The sequence below is a fragment of the Phycomyces blakesleeanus genome (genome assembly GCF_001638985.1).
Source record: "Phycomyces blakesleeanus NRRL 1555(-) unplaced genomic scaffold PHYBLscaffold_13, whole genome shotgun sequence".
Taxonomy (NCBI): domain Eukaryota; kingdom Fungi; phylum Mucoromycota; class Mucoromycetes; order Mucorales; family Phycomycetaceae; genus Phycomyces; species Phycomyces blakesleeanus.
In genome coordinates this window covers 756,759-774,241 of record NW_017265146.1, presented here as the reverse complement: position 1 = coordinate 774,241, position 17,483 = coordinate 756,759, and the positions used below count along the sequence as shown (strand labels likewise).

At 37.2% G+C, this 17,483-nt stretch overlaps 4 protein-coding genes across 4 annotated transcripts; all 4 read left to right on the top strand.

The window, feature by feature from the left end:
* Nucleotides 1-2,365: 2,365 nt before the first annotated feature.
* On the top strand, nucleotides 2,366-2,985 carry PHYBLDRAFT_146670 (hypothetical protein; the record flags this gene model as incomplete). Its single annotated transcript, XM_018431703.1, has 2 exons — nucleotides 2,366-2,551; nucleotides 2,770-2,985. The coding sequence occupies 2 exons, from the start codon at nucleotides 2,366-2,368 to the stop codon at nucleotides 2,983-2,985; spliced, it is 402 nt and encodes a 133-aa protein (XP_018290518.1).
* A 3,979-nt stretch (nucleotides 2,986-6,964) lies between these two features.
* On the top strand, nucleotides 6,965-9,948 carry PHYBLDRAFT_65480 (secreted neurofilament-like protein; the record flags this gene model as incomplete). Its single annotated transcript, XM_018441472.1, has 5 exons — nucleotides 6,965-7,133; nucleotides 7,275-8,869; nucleotides 8,918-9,210; nucleotides 9,262-9,484; nucleotides 9,781-9,948. 5 exons carry the CDS (start codon nucleotides 6,965-6,967, stop codon nucleotides 9,946-9,948), a joined length of 2,448 nt encoding a protein of 815 aa, XP_018290517.1.
* A 2,308-nt stretch (nucleotides 9,949-12,256) lies between these two features.
* On the top strand, nucleotides 12,257-12,722 carry PHYBLDRAFT_169605 (hypothetical protein; the record flags this gene model as incomplete). The annotated part of the gene is made up of 2 exons (XM_018436115.1): nucleotides 12,257-12,405; nucleotides 12,467-12,722. 2 exons carry the CDS (start codon nucleotides 12,257-12,259, stop codon nucleotides 12,720-12,722), a joined length of 405 nt encoding a protein of 134 aa, XP_018290516.1.
* Nucleotides 12,723-12,966: 244 nt separating this feature from the next.
* On the top strand, nucleotides 12,967-16,999 carry PHYBLDRAFT_169604 (hypothetical protein; the record flags this gene model as incomplete). The annotated part of the gene is made up of 6 exons (XM_018436114.1): nucleotides 12,967-13,055; nucleotides 13,866-13,902; nucleotides 13,997-14,129; nucleotides 14,212-14,240; nucleotides 14,931-15,024; nucleotides 15,120-16,999. The coding sequence occupies 6 exons, from the start codon at nucleotides 12,967-12,969 to the stop codon at nucleotides 16,997-16,999; spliced, it is 2,262 nt and encodes a 753-aa protein (XP_018290515.1).
* Between the last annotated feature and the right edge of the window lie 484 nt (nucleotides 17,000-17,483).

Genomic DNA, 17,483 nt, shown 5'->3' with positions numbered 1-17,483 from the left:
ATCAAAGCAACACATATCTGTATATTAATTTTGAGTGATAGTACCATTTAACGAGGGTGAAAATACTGTCATGTTGTAACTAACTTACATAAAAGGCTGGTAAAGATTGGTTGAGATGAGCAAAACAGAAAAAGCGCATTATATATATATTAGATTATTGTGAAGTTTAACCAAGATACTTCTCTTATGTATTTTGTCACATTATCTGTTCTCTTTATAGCTGTTTAAGAAAACTAGATAAATCACTGACTTTGTTCTTGCAGATTGAGCAACAGACCATAACAAAAAGAGAAAGTGGATATCTACATAGAAGATATTGATATTTCAAAGTATTGAGTATGTTACGACTAAAAAAAATACTATGGATTATGCGGTGAATTAGAAAGGATAAGAATACATTAAATTGACCGCAAAGAAAAGTATTGCTATATCAAAAAAAAATGATAAGAATATAATGGTTACCTAAAAAAAAAACTACAAAAGTCAAAGAAATACCGTATCAAAAAGTAATAAAAGATCCAAATACTTTGCTCATTAAAAGATGGGTGTATTTATTATATTGTTTGGGCTTTTGTTGAGCCCTAAATCCCAAGCTCTCAACCTCTTTTTTTTTGTGTAAAATATGAGAGAAAATTGGCTAGTAATACGAATTATTAATGTTCGTCAAAAAGCCAACCACATAACTTACCAAATTTTGTCAAGATCCTTTTGAAATGCATGTTACACAGCTAGCATGTTAAACATGTTATATGTTACAGATACCATTCATTTTAGAGTAGCCAATATAACGAGGTAAGCAGTGTTAATAGCTGGTGTAAAACAATTCGGCATCCTAAAAAATTGATTATGGTCTTACCAATTTCACCGAAAGTTATAAGGTGCTCTCTGCTCTCTGTGTCATACAACTTGTATTTCACTCAACTTCGGAGCGTATGCCACATTAGCTTAAAAGAGATATAGCCAAGGTCGCATGTCTATTTAGATATAGACCATCTATTACCATATTCACTTTCCTCATAAAGTCTACTGGGTCATGACTCATTACTATAGATCATTAAGTTTTGTAAAGAGGTACAAGCTTAAAGGAATGGTGAGCATATATTGTTACAAAACAGAAGAGGACTTCAAAGCCTATTTATTATGTGTTTTATAATCCAGAAAACAAGTACTAGCTATGTATTACAAGCACACAGGCACACACGTTCCATAGCCATGTATTTACAGAAATGGGAGGTAGATCAAAAGTATTTTGCTTCTACTGGAGAAGTATCTTAAAGTAAAGAAAAAACAAGTAAGAAATGCAGATAAAGAAAACATGCTGAAGTACACCGGAGGAAAGAGAAGAGTAGGAAAATTAGTATAAATGTCATTCTTGGAACTAAAAATAAAAGTCTTCTGTTAGAGTGTGCAAGTGTGAGAAACATGCTTGTGTATGTGGTTTTTGGGACATAGTTCAAAAGATGTTGATTGTATTCAAATGATTAAAAGGAATCAATCAGATCAAAATTTCAAATTATTATCAGTAAAGGTGGAATCTTCCAAATTTAAGTACAGACTTTCCAAGTTATATGTAATAACAAAAGTAAATTGAGCTAATTATAATGATAGCTAATCCACAGACCCTTTTCAGAAAAAAATTCATATTAAACAGCTTAATAAGTTTATCTATAGATAAATAGGTAGATAAAAAGAAAGGACCAGATCTATCTTTGAAGATGACGTTTAAAATATATGTATATCATTTCATTTTGTTCCAATTTATACTTTTGTTATACAAGTAGATGGAGTGAATTTAGGAAGTGAGTGGTTGAGGGAGCTGGTGACATAAACAATACTAAGATTCAAAGTTAGCTAAATATCATCAGGCATTTTAGACAATATGATTCATTAATAAACATGCCCGTAATTCAATATTAACAGGGCTAACAAGTACTCAACAATCAACTTGAGATCAGCACCAGAGACTTTATACTAAAGTTTAGGGAATTCATGAAGAACATGCTAGATGAGAATATCATTAGAAAATGCTGGAAGCGACGTAAAAGGGCATGGGGATATCATTGATCATACGTATTCAGTATCGCCAAAAGAAACTGGGAGATACTACCTTTGGTTACTTTTATTTAAAATTCCAGGAGCAGCCTCTTTTTTCGATATTTTTACAGTGAGTAGAATAGTACAACCAACTTACCAAGCAGCTGCCCGTATGAACAGATTCATTAACACAAACAAATAATAGGATCAATGTCTTACTAAAGCAGCTGAATACTAACTTCTATCATCCTTGAGAACTTTATTTGCTTTGTTAATAGACTTCTGCCAACCAGCTGATCTGTATAATCTTTAGCTTAAGCATTTCAACGAAATGATTGAAGACTATATTCATGATGTACAACAGAACCAAACATCATATGATCCAGAATATGACCAAGAAATATATAATGATGCATTCTTGATATTTAATGTGTTATCAGCACACAAAATTACCCTTGCAAATTACGAAAGATTTTTTCTACCAGCAACAAAGCCAACTGAATCATACGCCACAACAGTATCATCCGAGATTTCCAAAGAAATAAATCTATGCATGGAAAATCAAAAAAAAAAGCCATATAACATGGATAAGTGTTTGTTCAATCCGGATCAAAAAATCTATAATCAAATAGTAAAAGCTCTTCAAGATAATTCCTGTTCAGAAAAAAAAAAGTATTCTTTGTTAATAGACCAGGCGGAACAGGATAAACATTTTTGTTTAATTCCTTATTAAAGAAAACACGACGAGACTTTGGTATCGCCCTTGCCGTGGCATCAAATGGAACTGCAGCCTTACTATTACATGGAAGAAGAACAGTCCACTCACAATTCCATATACCATTGTTTGTCGATGCAAACTCCGTTTGTACAATTACACCAACGTCGACAACCGGAAAGCTTATCAAACTCTCTCGAATTATCATCTGGGACGAAGCATCTATGATCAGTTGATTGTTCATTCAGAGATATGATGCAACTCGAGAATGAAGAACTTGCAAATATTTCACTTGGAGAAAAAGTGGTTGTTTTTGGTGGAGACTTTCGGCAAGTACTTTCAGTAGTACCTAAAGGCTCAAGGAACGAAACCGTAAAGCAATGTATAAACCGGTCAAACATCTGGAAATGTTATAAAGCTTAAATTGACAATTGACATGCGGGTATCGAAAGCCAAAACGCAAACTAAAGCAGCTCAAGTGGAGCTCTTTATAAAATATCTGCTAAGTATTGGAGAAGGAAACGAACCAACGATTGGAAATGACAATGAAACCATCCAACTTCCAGATTCAATTTTATTGAATGGTTCCAATATCAATACATTAACAGATATCATTTTTGCTGAATAGCCTTCCAACTTCACAAGCTGTTAATACTTTACTGGCCATACCATACTTACTCCTAGAAACGCAGATGTTAAGATCATAAATAACATAGTCCTCAAGTCTTTTCCAGGAGAAAAAGTAACATACAGCAGAATCGACGAATGACTTTCAGACGAAGATCGAATAAACTATCCCAGTGAATTCCTCAATACATATGACCCTCCTCACCTTTTTCTTCACGACCTTCAACTTAAGGTTGGGTGCCCAGTAGTGCTATTGAGAAACCTGGATCCTGCAAATGGTCTTTGCAATGGGACACAATAAATATGCGAATCTTTGAATAATCGTATTATCAAAGCAAAAATTGACAATGCAATATTCAGTGGAAAGATTATATGTATACCAAGAATCAAATTGATTATATCCAGCACTGAAGGCCAAATCGCATTCACAAGGTTAAAATTCTCCTTATGTCTTTCTTTCGCTATGACCGTGAACAAAGCTCAAGGTCAAACTCTTAGTAACATTGGCATATATCCTCCTCTACCAGTAATATATTTAGCCATGCGGTACAGATAGATTATTTGCCTTTTTTATACTTCTTTAACAAATTTAGTCATTTTTAGAGTAGCTGATATCTCCCCGAGTTCACACTTGTTTCTTCTCTAAAAAGCATTGGCAGACCCGTATTTACGCTTTACACAACTTTACTTAATAGACAAAAAAGAAAATTTCCCCAACTTTTTTTTCAGTTGTCCTGTGAGTAAAAGTGGGTATCGAAAATGGACTTTTTGGTGCAAATAGCCCAATTTACAGTGGATCAAGATTTTATAGAGTGAAAATGTAGGATGTTTTAGTCAATATTTGAGCAATCGATGCCAAAAACTGTTGATAAGGTGGATCTTAATATGTCTAACCAAGTTGCTTATAGTCATAGAGTCTAATAGCTTTATGAATAGTGATTTATAGCTGATTTTTGGTGTAGAATTTGCTAATTTGATCAAAATGATCATTTTCGTTGTTGGCGATTAAAATTTTTATAATTTATATCTCGGCACAGCAACTTTATACAGCTAGGACATCTGTATTAAGATACTGCTAATAAAATAGTAGCTGTCTCTAAAAAGACATACAAGAGATTCAAGAAAACAATAATTTGTATCTGATATGTCTTTAAACATTGATAAAAAGGCCAAATCCATGAAAGTTTAATATATATATATATTGGTGTGTGTGTGTGTATGTCAATAAAATTGTATGTCAATAGTTGAGATAGACCTTCGTTGTCTTCTACAAGTATCAGCTATCAGAATGAAGTATTTGTGCTTTATTCTTTGCATACATACCCAGTAATTGAATACATTTAATGTAATATTGTTGGCTTATAAATTTTTGAGCTATATTATTTTATTGCTCCAAGCTTATATTATGAAATCCTTAACGTGTTTAGCTTCAATGATCAAGAGACTCTTCTGTGAATCCCTTTTTCAGAAAAAGAAAAAGAAAATTATTGGATAGTCCTTGTAAGCAATATATATTCTGAGGTACTGTCATTATCATCTATGTCCAAAACAGCTTTGTAATATCTCTGAGCAGATTAGATATTCTATTTTATATTTATTTGTTAAAATAATAATAGCACCGGATTCTTTGTACCTGCATTACATGGCTCGATCTTCTTCAGGATCTAAACCTGACTTGATACAAATGAAGTCTGAAAATGGTGGTAAGATATATGACACCTGTTATATTTCCCTTCGCCCCTAAATCTCATCCGTGAATAACGGAGGGTCCAAACTTGCCAACGAGAATTTACTATAAAGTAGCAAGGGTCAGCTTACTCGACTACGAAAGCGTCCACTGCCAGTCATCAAAAACTCTGTAAATGTTACCAATAAAGAGTTAGTACAATTTATTGCAGGTTAGTTCCTCTATCTCTCATAACATCACTATGTTACGATTGGCTGATACGCTTTACACAGCAGCCCATCCAACAGCAACAAAAAAATTGCCTTGGCCTAATATTAAACTGTAGTACTGCAGTTTGGGGGGTCTTATAAGTGTTCTGGCATTTTGTTAACAAAAAATGGTCTCATAAGAGCTGTTAATATTTATATGTGGATTGAATATAACAAGGAAGAGGGAAAGCATCCGATAGTCAATATGATTTTTTACTACTTTGGTACATGTTTTCTCTTTCTATTGGTTCTAATTTATACTAACCTGTAATTGTGTAACTGTTATGCAACGGAAAGAACAACCAATAAGAAACAGTCACTACATCACAAGTGTTGTAAATGAGTATTGACTACTGCTGTAATTGAGAATAAGTCTGAAGGAAATAATATAAGGCCTCAGCTATTCCAGTCAAAGGTGTCTACCGATTACTTTATTATTTAACACACAGGTTTAGCATGCATGATAGTGATTATATTTCATATGATGATATCACCATAATATGGGATACATCAGTGGATTATTATAAGCATAATTATAACTCATAAACACATTTACTTTTGATGTTAATACTTCATTGGGACTACACACATTTATATAATTAATCATACATTAATTATCCCAAGATCACGTTGCTCTGATTAAGGCTCAGATAGGATCGATTACCTGACCCCAGTCATATAATTTTCCCGATCCAAAATAATATAAATAGCAGTAGTAGTTCAGTGTAGGAACCTGGTCAAACTTTGATACAAAATCTTTTCTCAATAAACAAAACCTACACAAGTTCTCACGAATCTTCGTTCCTAATCTCAAATCTTCAATTCTTCCTCTTAAAAACTTCTTCAACTTCAACCACCACAACAACAAGAACCAACTTTCTTGCAAGTAAATCAAAAGAAAATAGAGCAAAGTAAAGAAGTAAAAAAGTAAAAAAGTAAAGAAGTAAAGAAGTAAAGAAGTAAAGAAGTAAAGAAGTAAAGAAGTAAAGAAGTAAAGAAAGACTTGGTTTTGATAGTTTGTAGTAACAACTCTAAAAACAGAGTACAAGCTTCAATAACGGCAATTTTCAGGTTACTCTAAGCTGGTCTGTGCACTTCTTGTTCCAACAGAAGAAAATTTTCATTTTATTTCATTTTATTTTATTTTATTTCGGGAGTTTAATCAACACAATATAAATAAAATAAAATAAAAAATAGAATAGAATAAAATAGAATAAAATAACATATTCAAGAAGAGCGTATTAAACATCTAATGAAGCCCTTTTACAATAGTAAAGTACGGACCTCTTGGTACTTGGACTTGGTGTTGATGTAAATATATAGAAACTTATCACAGTAAAGAAGCGTTAAATATACATGAACCGGTTGGTTATTCTTTTTGTGTGGGTGGTAATCCTCAGAGGGCGTGCGGTACCTGTATTAATCATGTGAAAATATACAGGCTGCCTGGTAGTTGTTTGGGGTGGAGACAATTCTTATCTACCCATACCTATGTGTGTCAAGTTGATAAAGGCGTATAGACAAATATATTGGTAGCTTAGAGTGTGATGTCAGCGCGACTACCATCAAAAAAAAAACATATATATACCTCAGTTATTCCCACCTCCCCTGTTTTCCTTTCCTTCGCACTTTGTTTAAACATCATTTATCTCAATGAATTCCAAAGTTTACAACGCTCTCTGCGCAGCCTTCGCGCTCGCCTACCTACTTGCCCCAGATCTCCTATTCATCCCTGTGATGCTATGGGAAGCTTCTCCTTTGCCCTCTGCCTTTTGCATGGCCAAACCTGCTAGAAAAAGACGCCCCTCTATGATGGGAGTGGGTGCATCCCCATTCTTTGGCGCAAGATCAGAAGGCGAGAATCGAGTCAAAGCTCACAAAAATGTGATGCCTCAGACAATCCTTGGCCTTGTGTTAAACTTTGTAGGCTCTTTGTGGCCTACTGGTTCGTGAACAATGGGAGAACCCTCAGGTAGCTTGTTGAGTGAGCGCCACGGAGGTATCCCAGGACATATGTCTGTTAATGATTCCCCTTCGGAGGATGAAGACGTTGTTTGCGTAGGAAAGTCGAACGTGTTCTTTGGAGCAGAGCTTCGGGGATATATCCCACACCTCCTTCCTTTGCATAAGTTGGAGAGTGGCATTGCTACAATGGTGTTCCCAGTTGACGGCGTAGCTGGTACCTGTGGGGAAACCCATGCAAACCTTGACGAGGGTGTGTCGAGTGAGCTTGTAGACATATGCGATGAAGCTGAGGTCAGCATACGACTCAGATTCATCTGTGAAGATTTTTTCTCAGGGGGTTTTGCAAACCCAAGACTCCCTGCAAGATTTTTTGACACGATGTTGGAAGAGGAGCTCAACGCCTCTGAAAACAAAGGTCATTGCGACTCATTGACTGAAGTCGCTGAGCCAGAGTGCGGTTTGGTTCCTAAGCTAGTTGAGGAGACTTTTGTTTTTGGACAAGAGTCCGTTCAGACCCCATTGGGTTTGAACAATGCTGGCTTGAATGATCCCAAGCCAAAGTTTGGTACAGTGCAAGGTCTAAATGAGGCGTTCGCTTTATCTTCTTGGCAGTCAGTAAATGGCTTTTTTTGGGAATGTCTCTCCACAGGACTTCCCACACCGATGGAGATTGACGACGACCTGGCTTGGAGTGAAGTCATGGAAGTTGAAGGTCCCATGGAGATGGATGATGATGATGTCGAGGTGGTGGTGCCTACTGCTGAATGTGGCGAAGAGTTCATGGCCCACACCTACAATCCTACGGTGAAAGATTTGCAGTACGTCTCCCAGTCTGCAAACAAGGATTGTTATACGAGCAAAATCCCAGCCTGTGTCCCGCAGCAGGCTGCAGACGATAAGATGGATGAAGACACAAAAAAGATTGTGCTACCTGGAACATCCTCTCAGAAGAAGTACGATGTACCTAGCCCTAGACGCAAGGAAGGTGCCGACGAGGTCAAGGGTAACAGAGAACATCCAATGGCGATCTCCAGACCAAAAAAGGAGTGCTCAATGATCCCTCGGCCTGTCAGTCAAAAGGCCACTAATGAAGGATCGAAAATCAAGTTGGCTTCGGCCTCTTGTGATCGTCCTTCACAGCAGCCTAAGCCAGTCTCTGGCCTTCGCACTGAGAGGTCAAGACTTTTGTCCAATTTTATTTGGGAGGCGTCTGGACCTGCTACAGCAGCCAGCTGTAACAAGGGAAAGGCTCCGAACAAAGAAGTCAAGGCACAAGGGCAAGCCACTACCCCAGCTGCCAAGTATTCTATTCCTGTTGCTGCACCCAGCAGCAAAGAGGAGCAGAATGTCAAGGCGTATGAGTCGGATCTTCCTGCTGCACCCAGCAGCAAGAAAGTGAAGACTTCTGGAAGTGGTGCGGCTAAAGCTGAGTTCAAGGCACCTTGGCAAGTAACTCCCCCGGCTGCCAAGCCTTCTACTCCTGTTGTTGCACCCAGCAGCAAAAAGGAGGAGAATGTCAAGGCAGAAGAGTCAGATCTTCCTGCTGCCCCCAGCAGCAAGAGAGTGAAGACTATGGGCGGTACTAAAGCCTATGTCAAATAAATGGTACCCTTGCCGTCTAATGGTTCAGCTGTCAAATAGTCTGATCCTATTGCTGCATCCAACAGCAAAGAGGAAAAGTGTTCTGAGGCAGCAGAGTTGGATCTTTCTTCTGCACCCAGCAGCAAGAAAGTGAAGATCATGGGTGATGAGAAGACCAATCTAGTTGCTGATCCCATCAGTGAAGAGATTGAACAAGCTCTAATCCAGCCATTTCCAACTCGCAATCCTGCGTCAAAGCCGGCAAAGTCTTCGAGTAATAGAGGAAAAGAGGATCCAAAGAGCCTATTGAAGTATGTGCTCCGATTCAAAGGCGATCCAACTGTCAACAAGGAGTAAGATTGTTTGTTAGCAGTGCCAGAGCTCACCTTGACCCATTGGGTCAGAGGTGTAGTGAAAGAATCTGCGAAGCTGATGATTCCGAAAACTTGGACAAATTTTTGTTGCCCCGTACGCTTCACCAAGCGGACATCTTGTCTGTCGGTTGGCCCTGGAGCCAAGCCGACGCGGTCGGAATCAAAGGTCGATCCTGAAGCTTTCGGTAAGCTTTATGGTGATACTGGAATTCCCAGACCTTTTACAGTACTTTTCCTTGGAACTATCTGCGTGGTGATTCACGTTGAGTCTTTTGGCTAAGCTGTAAGGGTAGCCTCTTTTACGTTCGGTTCCTACTGCTTTCAAATTCAAAGGACTGGATTATCGTTTCCCTCTGGGATCGACACCATGCTCCGCCTGTTAGCTTGGTTCTGAGTCTTGGCTTGGCATAGACAGTAGAAAGAGAAGGTAGATTGTGGAGGTCTACATATGAGTGTAACTTGTGGTGGTACTAGACTGGTTTTCAATCCTGTTTGCCTCTGGTATTTGCCGTTCGTATACATTCGAGGGTGGTGCTTGCACTGCTGTAGGGTTGGCTTGAACCTTTTGTTCGTAGGGTTCTTGTTGACTTCCTCACAGGTCTGAGGCCGAGATATGTGAGTGGTGGTTTTTGTACGAGTAGGGCTTCCGGAGTCCTTGATTCTGGGTTGTTTTGGGGCCACGATGGTCCTGTTGGCTGGTCTGGTCTGGTTGGCTAGATTTCCGGTATCATTATGGTATCATTATGGTATCATTATGGTATCATTAGGGAGATCGTTGTTGGCTAGGTTGCTGGCCTGTTCTGTACCTGGGTTCTGGGTCTTTGTAGCTTGAGTTTTGTGCTTAAGTCAGGGAGAATGAATACTGTGGGGTACGGTGTTCATTATGTAGTCATGTCTGGCCAAATGGGTTTTGCTTCCTGACCGGACTCTTTCTTGGAGTCCTTGGAAGGTTATTGTCAGTCTCCTCTATTTTTTTTTCTGGTGAGTTCCCGAAGATTCACTGGTATGCTCGGATAAGTCTTTCTGGACTTTGAGTTTGCTGCATCATAGATTGTGGAAAATCTATTGCTGGGGGGGGGGGGGGGGGGGGGGGGGGGGTAGACAATCCCAAGAGGTTTTGGGAAAACGAGCCAAGAACATCTGGTTCATATTAAGATTGGCGAGACTTTCCCTCACAGACATGATGGTATATCAGTCGATATTGATGCTACTAGTCCTTGTGTCCGGACTCAAATGATACATACAAATGCATGTCCAGACAGTCGCAGCTATTTTGAGATGGCAAAACCAAAGTTCATCTGCACAAAAGGATATGGTTCAATGACTGATCGATTAGGTACAAGTGACTTTGTCAGTCGAATCAAGACAACCTGACTATACAGTACATTGTCACTGGAGAGATAGCGTGGAATTCGCCGATGATCTCAAGCATCACGCAAAACCTGTGGTTAGAGTCCTAGCCACCCTCATTTGAGGAGGGCTCTGATTAATATGGTCTGGTAAATGAACCAGACCAAGCAGGGTGAACTAGAAATTGTCACCAAAAAAAAGCAGGTTACAGTTAGCAGCTGGAAATGCGTATAATCAAGAAACCAAGACCCGAGTCCAAGGTTATTTATGCACACTTTCAGTTGTGAAGGAGAAGCAAGATTACTTTCAAGAAACCTATCCAACTCAGGTCGAGACAAGTGCTTACAAGCCGTATTTATGGAAACTCGCAGAGAATTCAGTCCAGTATCAAAACAAAACTCTCGAAACCAAATCAGAAAAGCAAAGCTGAACATGGAAATCAGAACAAACAGCACAAAGCAACATGGAAAAAATGGAATCAAGCCTTCAAGTACAAAAGGTTAAAATCAAGTAGGCTGACCCAGAGTCTCGCCATCTCGCTGGGTTGGCTAAAAAGCACATGAAGAGTCTCGACTAGGATATGGTTCCAACAAGAATAAAACCTCCATCATCATTCAAGACTATCGGCTCAGGACTGCAAAAAGGTATTTGAGATGACCGGGTTTATATTATGGACCGAAAACACCGGCAGGAACAATTAGAGGCCGCCAGTAGTACACAACAGAGCTCAAGGTAGAAACAATGTGAACCACAAAGCAAGCGATAAGGCAATTTTTCAAGGGTTGTTTCTGTCTCTGGACTTCTTTGTCAGAGACAATATCAACCATTAGTCTGTCTATCCAGAAGATAAGTACTATTTATACACGATATGTTTCGGTGCTAATTATATGATTTTTTTTCTTCTTCTCAGGGTCACCCTGTGACAGGGTTCACAATACTACAGCCCTTGAGAGGATACCAGAGAAAGTTCGTGAGCGTTAGACTTTACCAAAAGGTAAATCTGCTCGGTACGCTAGTCGTACCTTTTCTCCCCTCGAAATATTGTACATTGCATTGTATGCCTGTATATATTTAGGGTTCTTGGTGTGATAAGCCAAGATCTGGTAGCTCCTCTGCCATTTGATGGTCAAGCCCTTTTGTGGTTGACCCCATCGCTGCAAGTTGGCACATTGTTTCTGCTAGAAGCTTGGTTGTTTACTGTTGGTGGTCTCGTGTACCCCCTGCTGGTGGTCAAGGTCCATTCCACCTGGTCATCGAAGAACATTTTGCAGTCCCGAGCCCGTCTCTTCGGATGATGTTACCTATTCCAAGACAAGTTCCTTTACTTACAAAACAAATTCTATCAATTAAGGTATGTTATTTTGGTCATTCAAACCTGTCTCATATGTAAATATATTTCTCGTTTTCTCACTCGTTTTTTTTCTTTATCTTTTTAAGCCATATTTGGCCTTAGCAACTGAAATAATGCGGCAAATTCCGAAGCCTGAATCCTATGCAAGAATGACAGCAGCAAGAACCAAGTCAAGCAAGAAGAATACAAAAAAAAAGATACAAAAAAGATACAAAAAATAAAAAAAAGATAAAAAAGAATACAAAAAAAGCAAAGAAAAGAAAAAAAAATTACAGTTATCTCTCTATCTCAAGTAGAAACTCATAGGCTAGCAGAATCCCTGAAATGGTCAAGTCACGGTTTGCTTATATGTCTGAGTCCAATTCCAAGTTTTGTCCAAGTCCAAATGTCCAAATTCTGTCCAAGTACTGTTCTAGTACTAGTCCTATCACACAAATATATACAGCCAAGTACACAAGTACACAATTAGAAAAGTAGACAAGTATACACACACATGGACATAGACATATACACATACATATATACATACAAAAGTAGAGGCGCATTTCTATCCAAGTCCAAAATCTGGGCTGTACCTCCAAGTCTCAAGGCCAAGTCGATTTCCAAGAAGGGGTCCAATGCAAAATTCCAAAAGCAAGTTCCAAAAGAAAAACCAAAAACCAAAAACCAAAAACCAAATCCGAGGCCTATACTAAGTCCTCCTTTCCAAAAGGATCAAATGAAATCCGAACTTGAGGCATATACTAAGTCCTCCACTCCAAAAGGATCAAATCCAAAAACCGAGGCGTAGACCAAAACCTATCAGAAATGATCAGGCACATATTAAGTCCTCCACTCCAAAAGGATCAAAAAAAATCCGACCCTGAGGCCTATACTAAGTCCTGTCAAAAAAACACGCAGGCATATACTAAGCCCTCCTCTCTCTCTCTCTCTCTCTCTTTCTCTAAAAAAACAAAAAAAGAACAAAAGAAGAACAAAAAAAGAACAAAAAAAGAACAAAAAAAGAACAAAAAAGAACAAAAAAAAAACAAAAGATGAACAAACCGGAAAAACTCTGCATTGGAACCTGGACCTGGATTGAAGCAAAGCTGCGAACTGGAACAAGACTCTGGATTAGGACAAGGTATGATATCCCTTTTTACATATATACATACAAAGCAAATGAAGTCTTTGAACAAAAACAAAAAAAATGCTCAAAAAAAGAAGCTAAAAAAAACAAGAAGAGCAAAAAGAGCAATACCAAAACCATCTCATATTATTTTTAATATCAAAACCTATTCTCTTATTACTATTCTATGAAATTGACTGGACAAAAAAAAAGATCAAAAGAAAAATCAAATGGACCAAGAAAAAAAAACCGACTGGACTTGACTGGAGCCGACTGGACTGGACTGAAGTAGCATGAACTTGACCATCTTATATTATATTTAATTTAACTTATATTTCCTTTATAAAAATCTTTGAATAATAAAATTTTTCTCATATGTCTTTAGTATCATATTTATATTTTTTTCTCTTTTTTTTCTACATTTGCTTTTAAAGATTTTATGATTAATATTTGCAAAAGATAATAAGAATAATAAATTTTGTGCTTTTGCTATATTGCACTTAAAAACTGTTTTATTATACTAAATTACCTTGGAAGAAAAGATCATTTAGGCAATTCTGAGAAAGACTTATGATATTTTCAAGACCACCCTCTGAATTGATCCTTTTCTCCCATAGTATTGAATAGAGAATGAGATTTCCTATGTAAGATTCTAATCTAAATTTGGTTAATTTTTATAAAAAATGAATTAATACGGGATTTGATCAATACAGCAACCAACCCAACACTTCTTTGGCAATAACAGTCTCCAAGAATATTTTTTTATATGTAAGCTTTAAGAAAGTGTACTGATGTATGCTCGTATAAGATTATATTAATTAAAAGAGTCTTGAGTTACCATATTGGCCAAATTAATAACCTGGTAAATGATACCCTATTTCCAATAATATGAAAAATAGCCCTCACATATACATATCTATATCGTTTATTTGATGTAATTTCTCTTTATAAATAAGTTTCAATTGGTTTTATCTTTGCCATATGTCCCAAAGATCTGTCTCTTAGTCAAAAAAAATTATAATAACCTTCATCAAGAAAAAACAATTTTCCTTTTCCAGAAGCATATCGTTCTTTTGACCAAACCTTATAGTAAGCTTTCTTTATTGAAGGATACATTATAAAGAGGTTGATATACAGTTTATTTAATATTAAAAGATAAAGAAATTAAAAGGTATTTTGTGTAGAGTGGATGTAGTAAGGGTAAAATAAGGATATTAAGCATACAATTATTTTACCAAGCCTAGCTATTTACTTTTCTGTATATAATGTTTATAATATAAAAAATTTCTGAAAATATTAGAAACCCACAACTTTTGTAAAGCGGCAAATAAATGCATATATCTAGTGTTTTGGGACATTTATTTTAGTCGACAAGTGCTTGCACCTCTGTCACATATTAAAATTGGAACGATACAGAGAAGATTAGCATGGCCCCTGCACAAGGATGACACTAAACTTCTGAGATGGAACGCTCTACGGAGCATATTTTTTTTTGTTTTGTCACCACTTGATATTATTTTTATTTATTTTATTTTTTATGTCAAATCTTGAAATTACTTATAAAAGGATACCACATTGAGGAATGTCAATCTTACATCATAATGTACACCTTTATTATCCACTAATGCACAATCCTTCTCCCCTTCCTTGTTAAATGCATATCAATCTCTTCTGGCTCCTCATGCTGTAGATGGCTTTTGTTATGCAGTTCCGATAACACAAATCACCACTTTTTTTTTGCTGACAATGTAGCATTCTTTTTGGCTTGGCTTCAAATGTCCAGCCCATGTTCAACTTGAGCTGCGCAACATTTTTTGTATGTATTTAAAAAGGAGTCCGCGTACTCAACATTGTCTAATTTTACTTTTCAATGCAAAATTAATTAATTAGGAAATATGTGAAGTTGCTGCGGTCTGTGTCCCTTCATGGTTACTTGTTAAGCCAAGTGACAATATTTATAATATACAATACTTGCTGCCCACAAGTATGTCCGAACAAATAAATTCTGTTTTTTTTTTGCATTCAGTAATTTGTCTCGTTCTCTCTACTATCTACCCTCTACTCGTATGCTGGCATCAGACTTACCCTTTGAAATCCTCTCGCAAATTGCGCATTTTGTATCAGCGGATTATAAGTTTTCTTGTATTCTCACTTGCAAGGCATGGCGATATCCGTTTCAAGAATCGCTTTTGGAGAATATCGAAGTCAGTTCCATGGATACACTTGATAACATATGTGCTATTGTAAAGGATTCAACAGGCAATTACACACCACAAGAACTTATAACCCAAAGTTTACGTGTTACTGGAAAGACAAGCTTGGCTGACTGGCAGGAGACCCGTGTTTTTAAGACCTTTCCAAACTTGAAGTATCTTGATATGGGATCACTGTCTTTTTACGATGTCGACATAAAATGTACAAAATATGGTCCTCCATGGGAGTCGGTGACTAGCTTAAAATTCCAAGTTTCTCCAACCAGTTGGAGAATATCGAATGAATTCATCCTTGAGATTCTGCGAAAGATTCCCAATCTCCAATCAATAGACATATCTTCAGATTCTTTCTATTACTTGATCGAGTTTGATCTCAGTCAATATAATAGCTTTCACATCGCATTACCGAAGTTGACAAGTATTAAGGCTCGTTTAGGGCTCAAGGATATACATCCAAATGCAGTACCATCGATTCCAAGAACCCTACCAGCGCTCTATGTAACAAATCTCTATCTAGAACACACATACTGCAGTTACCTGTGGCTATACTACTTTTGCTATAAGTACCCAAACTTGCGTACTCTGATATGGAAATCCGTACACAAATTTGGAAACATAGTCATTGAAGAAGACGACGGAAGAAAAATATCACTACTCCGTTCGGTTAAAAGATTGTTCCCGCACTTGGAAACTGTGGATTTTTACACTGAGGAACCGACAGAATGGTCGCATTCTATATTTTGGAATCTCCTTTGTCTGTCAGATGTTCCTATCAAGAAATTAAAGTACAAGATCAAATCCAGGGACTCTGATGCAACCTGTTTTGGTATGACCATCGAACGATTTACCCGATCCTTTTCAACAACGCTCGAAAAAATCTCTATTGTCGGAAATGTATATTTTGACGTTGAAAACATCGTAAAGCTAGAATGTATCTATTGTCCAAATTTGGTGAGCGTTGAAATCAATGAATGTGGCGTATCTATTGCATTGGATAATCTATTGGATAATTGGCCGGCTTTAAGACGACTCAAGTTTTCCAATGTACACCTGTATATTAATCCAGAATCCCAAAGAGAATCAGCACAGCACGGCCTCCGTTTTATGGTGCTAGATAATATTGTTGCAAGTGCCCCTGTTTTCAAATACATGTCTTTCAGATGCAGACTTTTACAATATATGAGCTTGAGCCAGTCGCAGATTTGTGGACCAATTTTGGACGAGACCGGAAGCCTGTGCATTGATATGTCTTACACCAACTTCAGACTACTACAACTCGACCATGTCAAATTCTACTCATCCGAAGAAGACATAAGCAAAGATACTTCCATCAACTTAACATTGCTTTCCCACTCAGCTGGCAATCAAACACTGGATGAAGCAAAAAAGAAAGTGAATGCAAATGCAAATGAAAATCGGAAATCTACCGTGGAGCATCTGTCTTGGTATCATCTTTACTGTGAATTGGATTGCCCATTCGACTATGTCCCAAAGGTTAGGCAACTCTCACAACAAGAAGTGTGTACTGCTATCAAGTATTTTGAAGATTTCCAGCTTAAAGATAGGACAAATATTTTCGAAGTTGAAAGGTCTTGTAACGGGCAGGTTGATAAAGAAGATTGGAAGGAAGACCTTTATAGAGGTTATGTAGAATTTAGATGTGGGCACATAACTGAATATGCGGTGCCTTTATTCTGGGTTAGTGAAACTAGTTTTTGGCAAAATTTATTTGACAGCTCCTGGTAAAATATAATTCAAAATTATTACTTTTCTTTTCACCTCTTTCACACCAACCTTTACACGAGGCAATACCCCCACTTAGACAATGTATAAACCATAAAACTACATTATTACTTTATTGTGAATTTTTAAAGTCTCTACCTAAAAAAACTGTCTTTTTTTATATTCCCAATATTTCATAAGCAAGGATCAAGTCTAATAAGAACCTTTCTCAATTAAGAGTTAGGAGTAGTATACATTTATGGAAATAAATGAACGAAAATAAGCTGAAATCCAAGGAAGCATTACCTAAAAGTTTAATTCTTGATAAATAATTATAATCAACATCTAATCAAGTTCAATGTATAAAACAATGTAATTGACTGTAACCCCGAGTTGACCTTATTAAAGAACAACAAGTGCTATAATATCAAATCATTTGCCTAACTTCTCCTAGGAATTTATTGTCTTAGCCTAGCTCATCATATATAAAAGAATGTAAATTTGATAA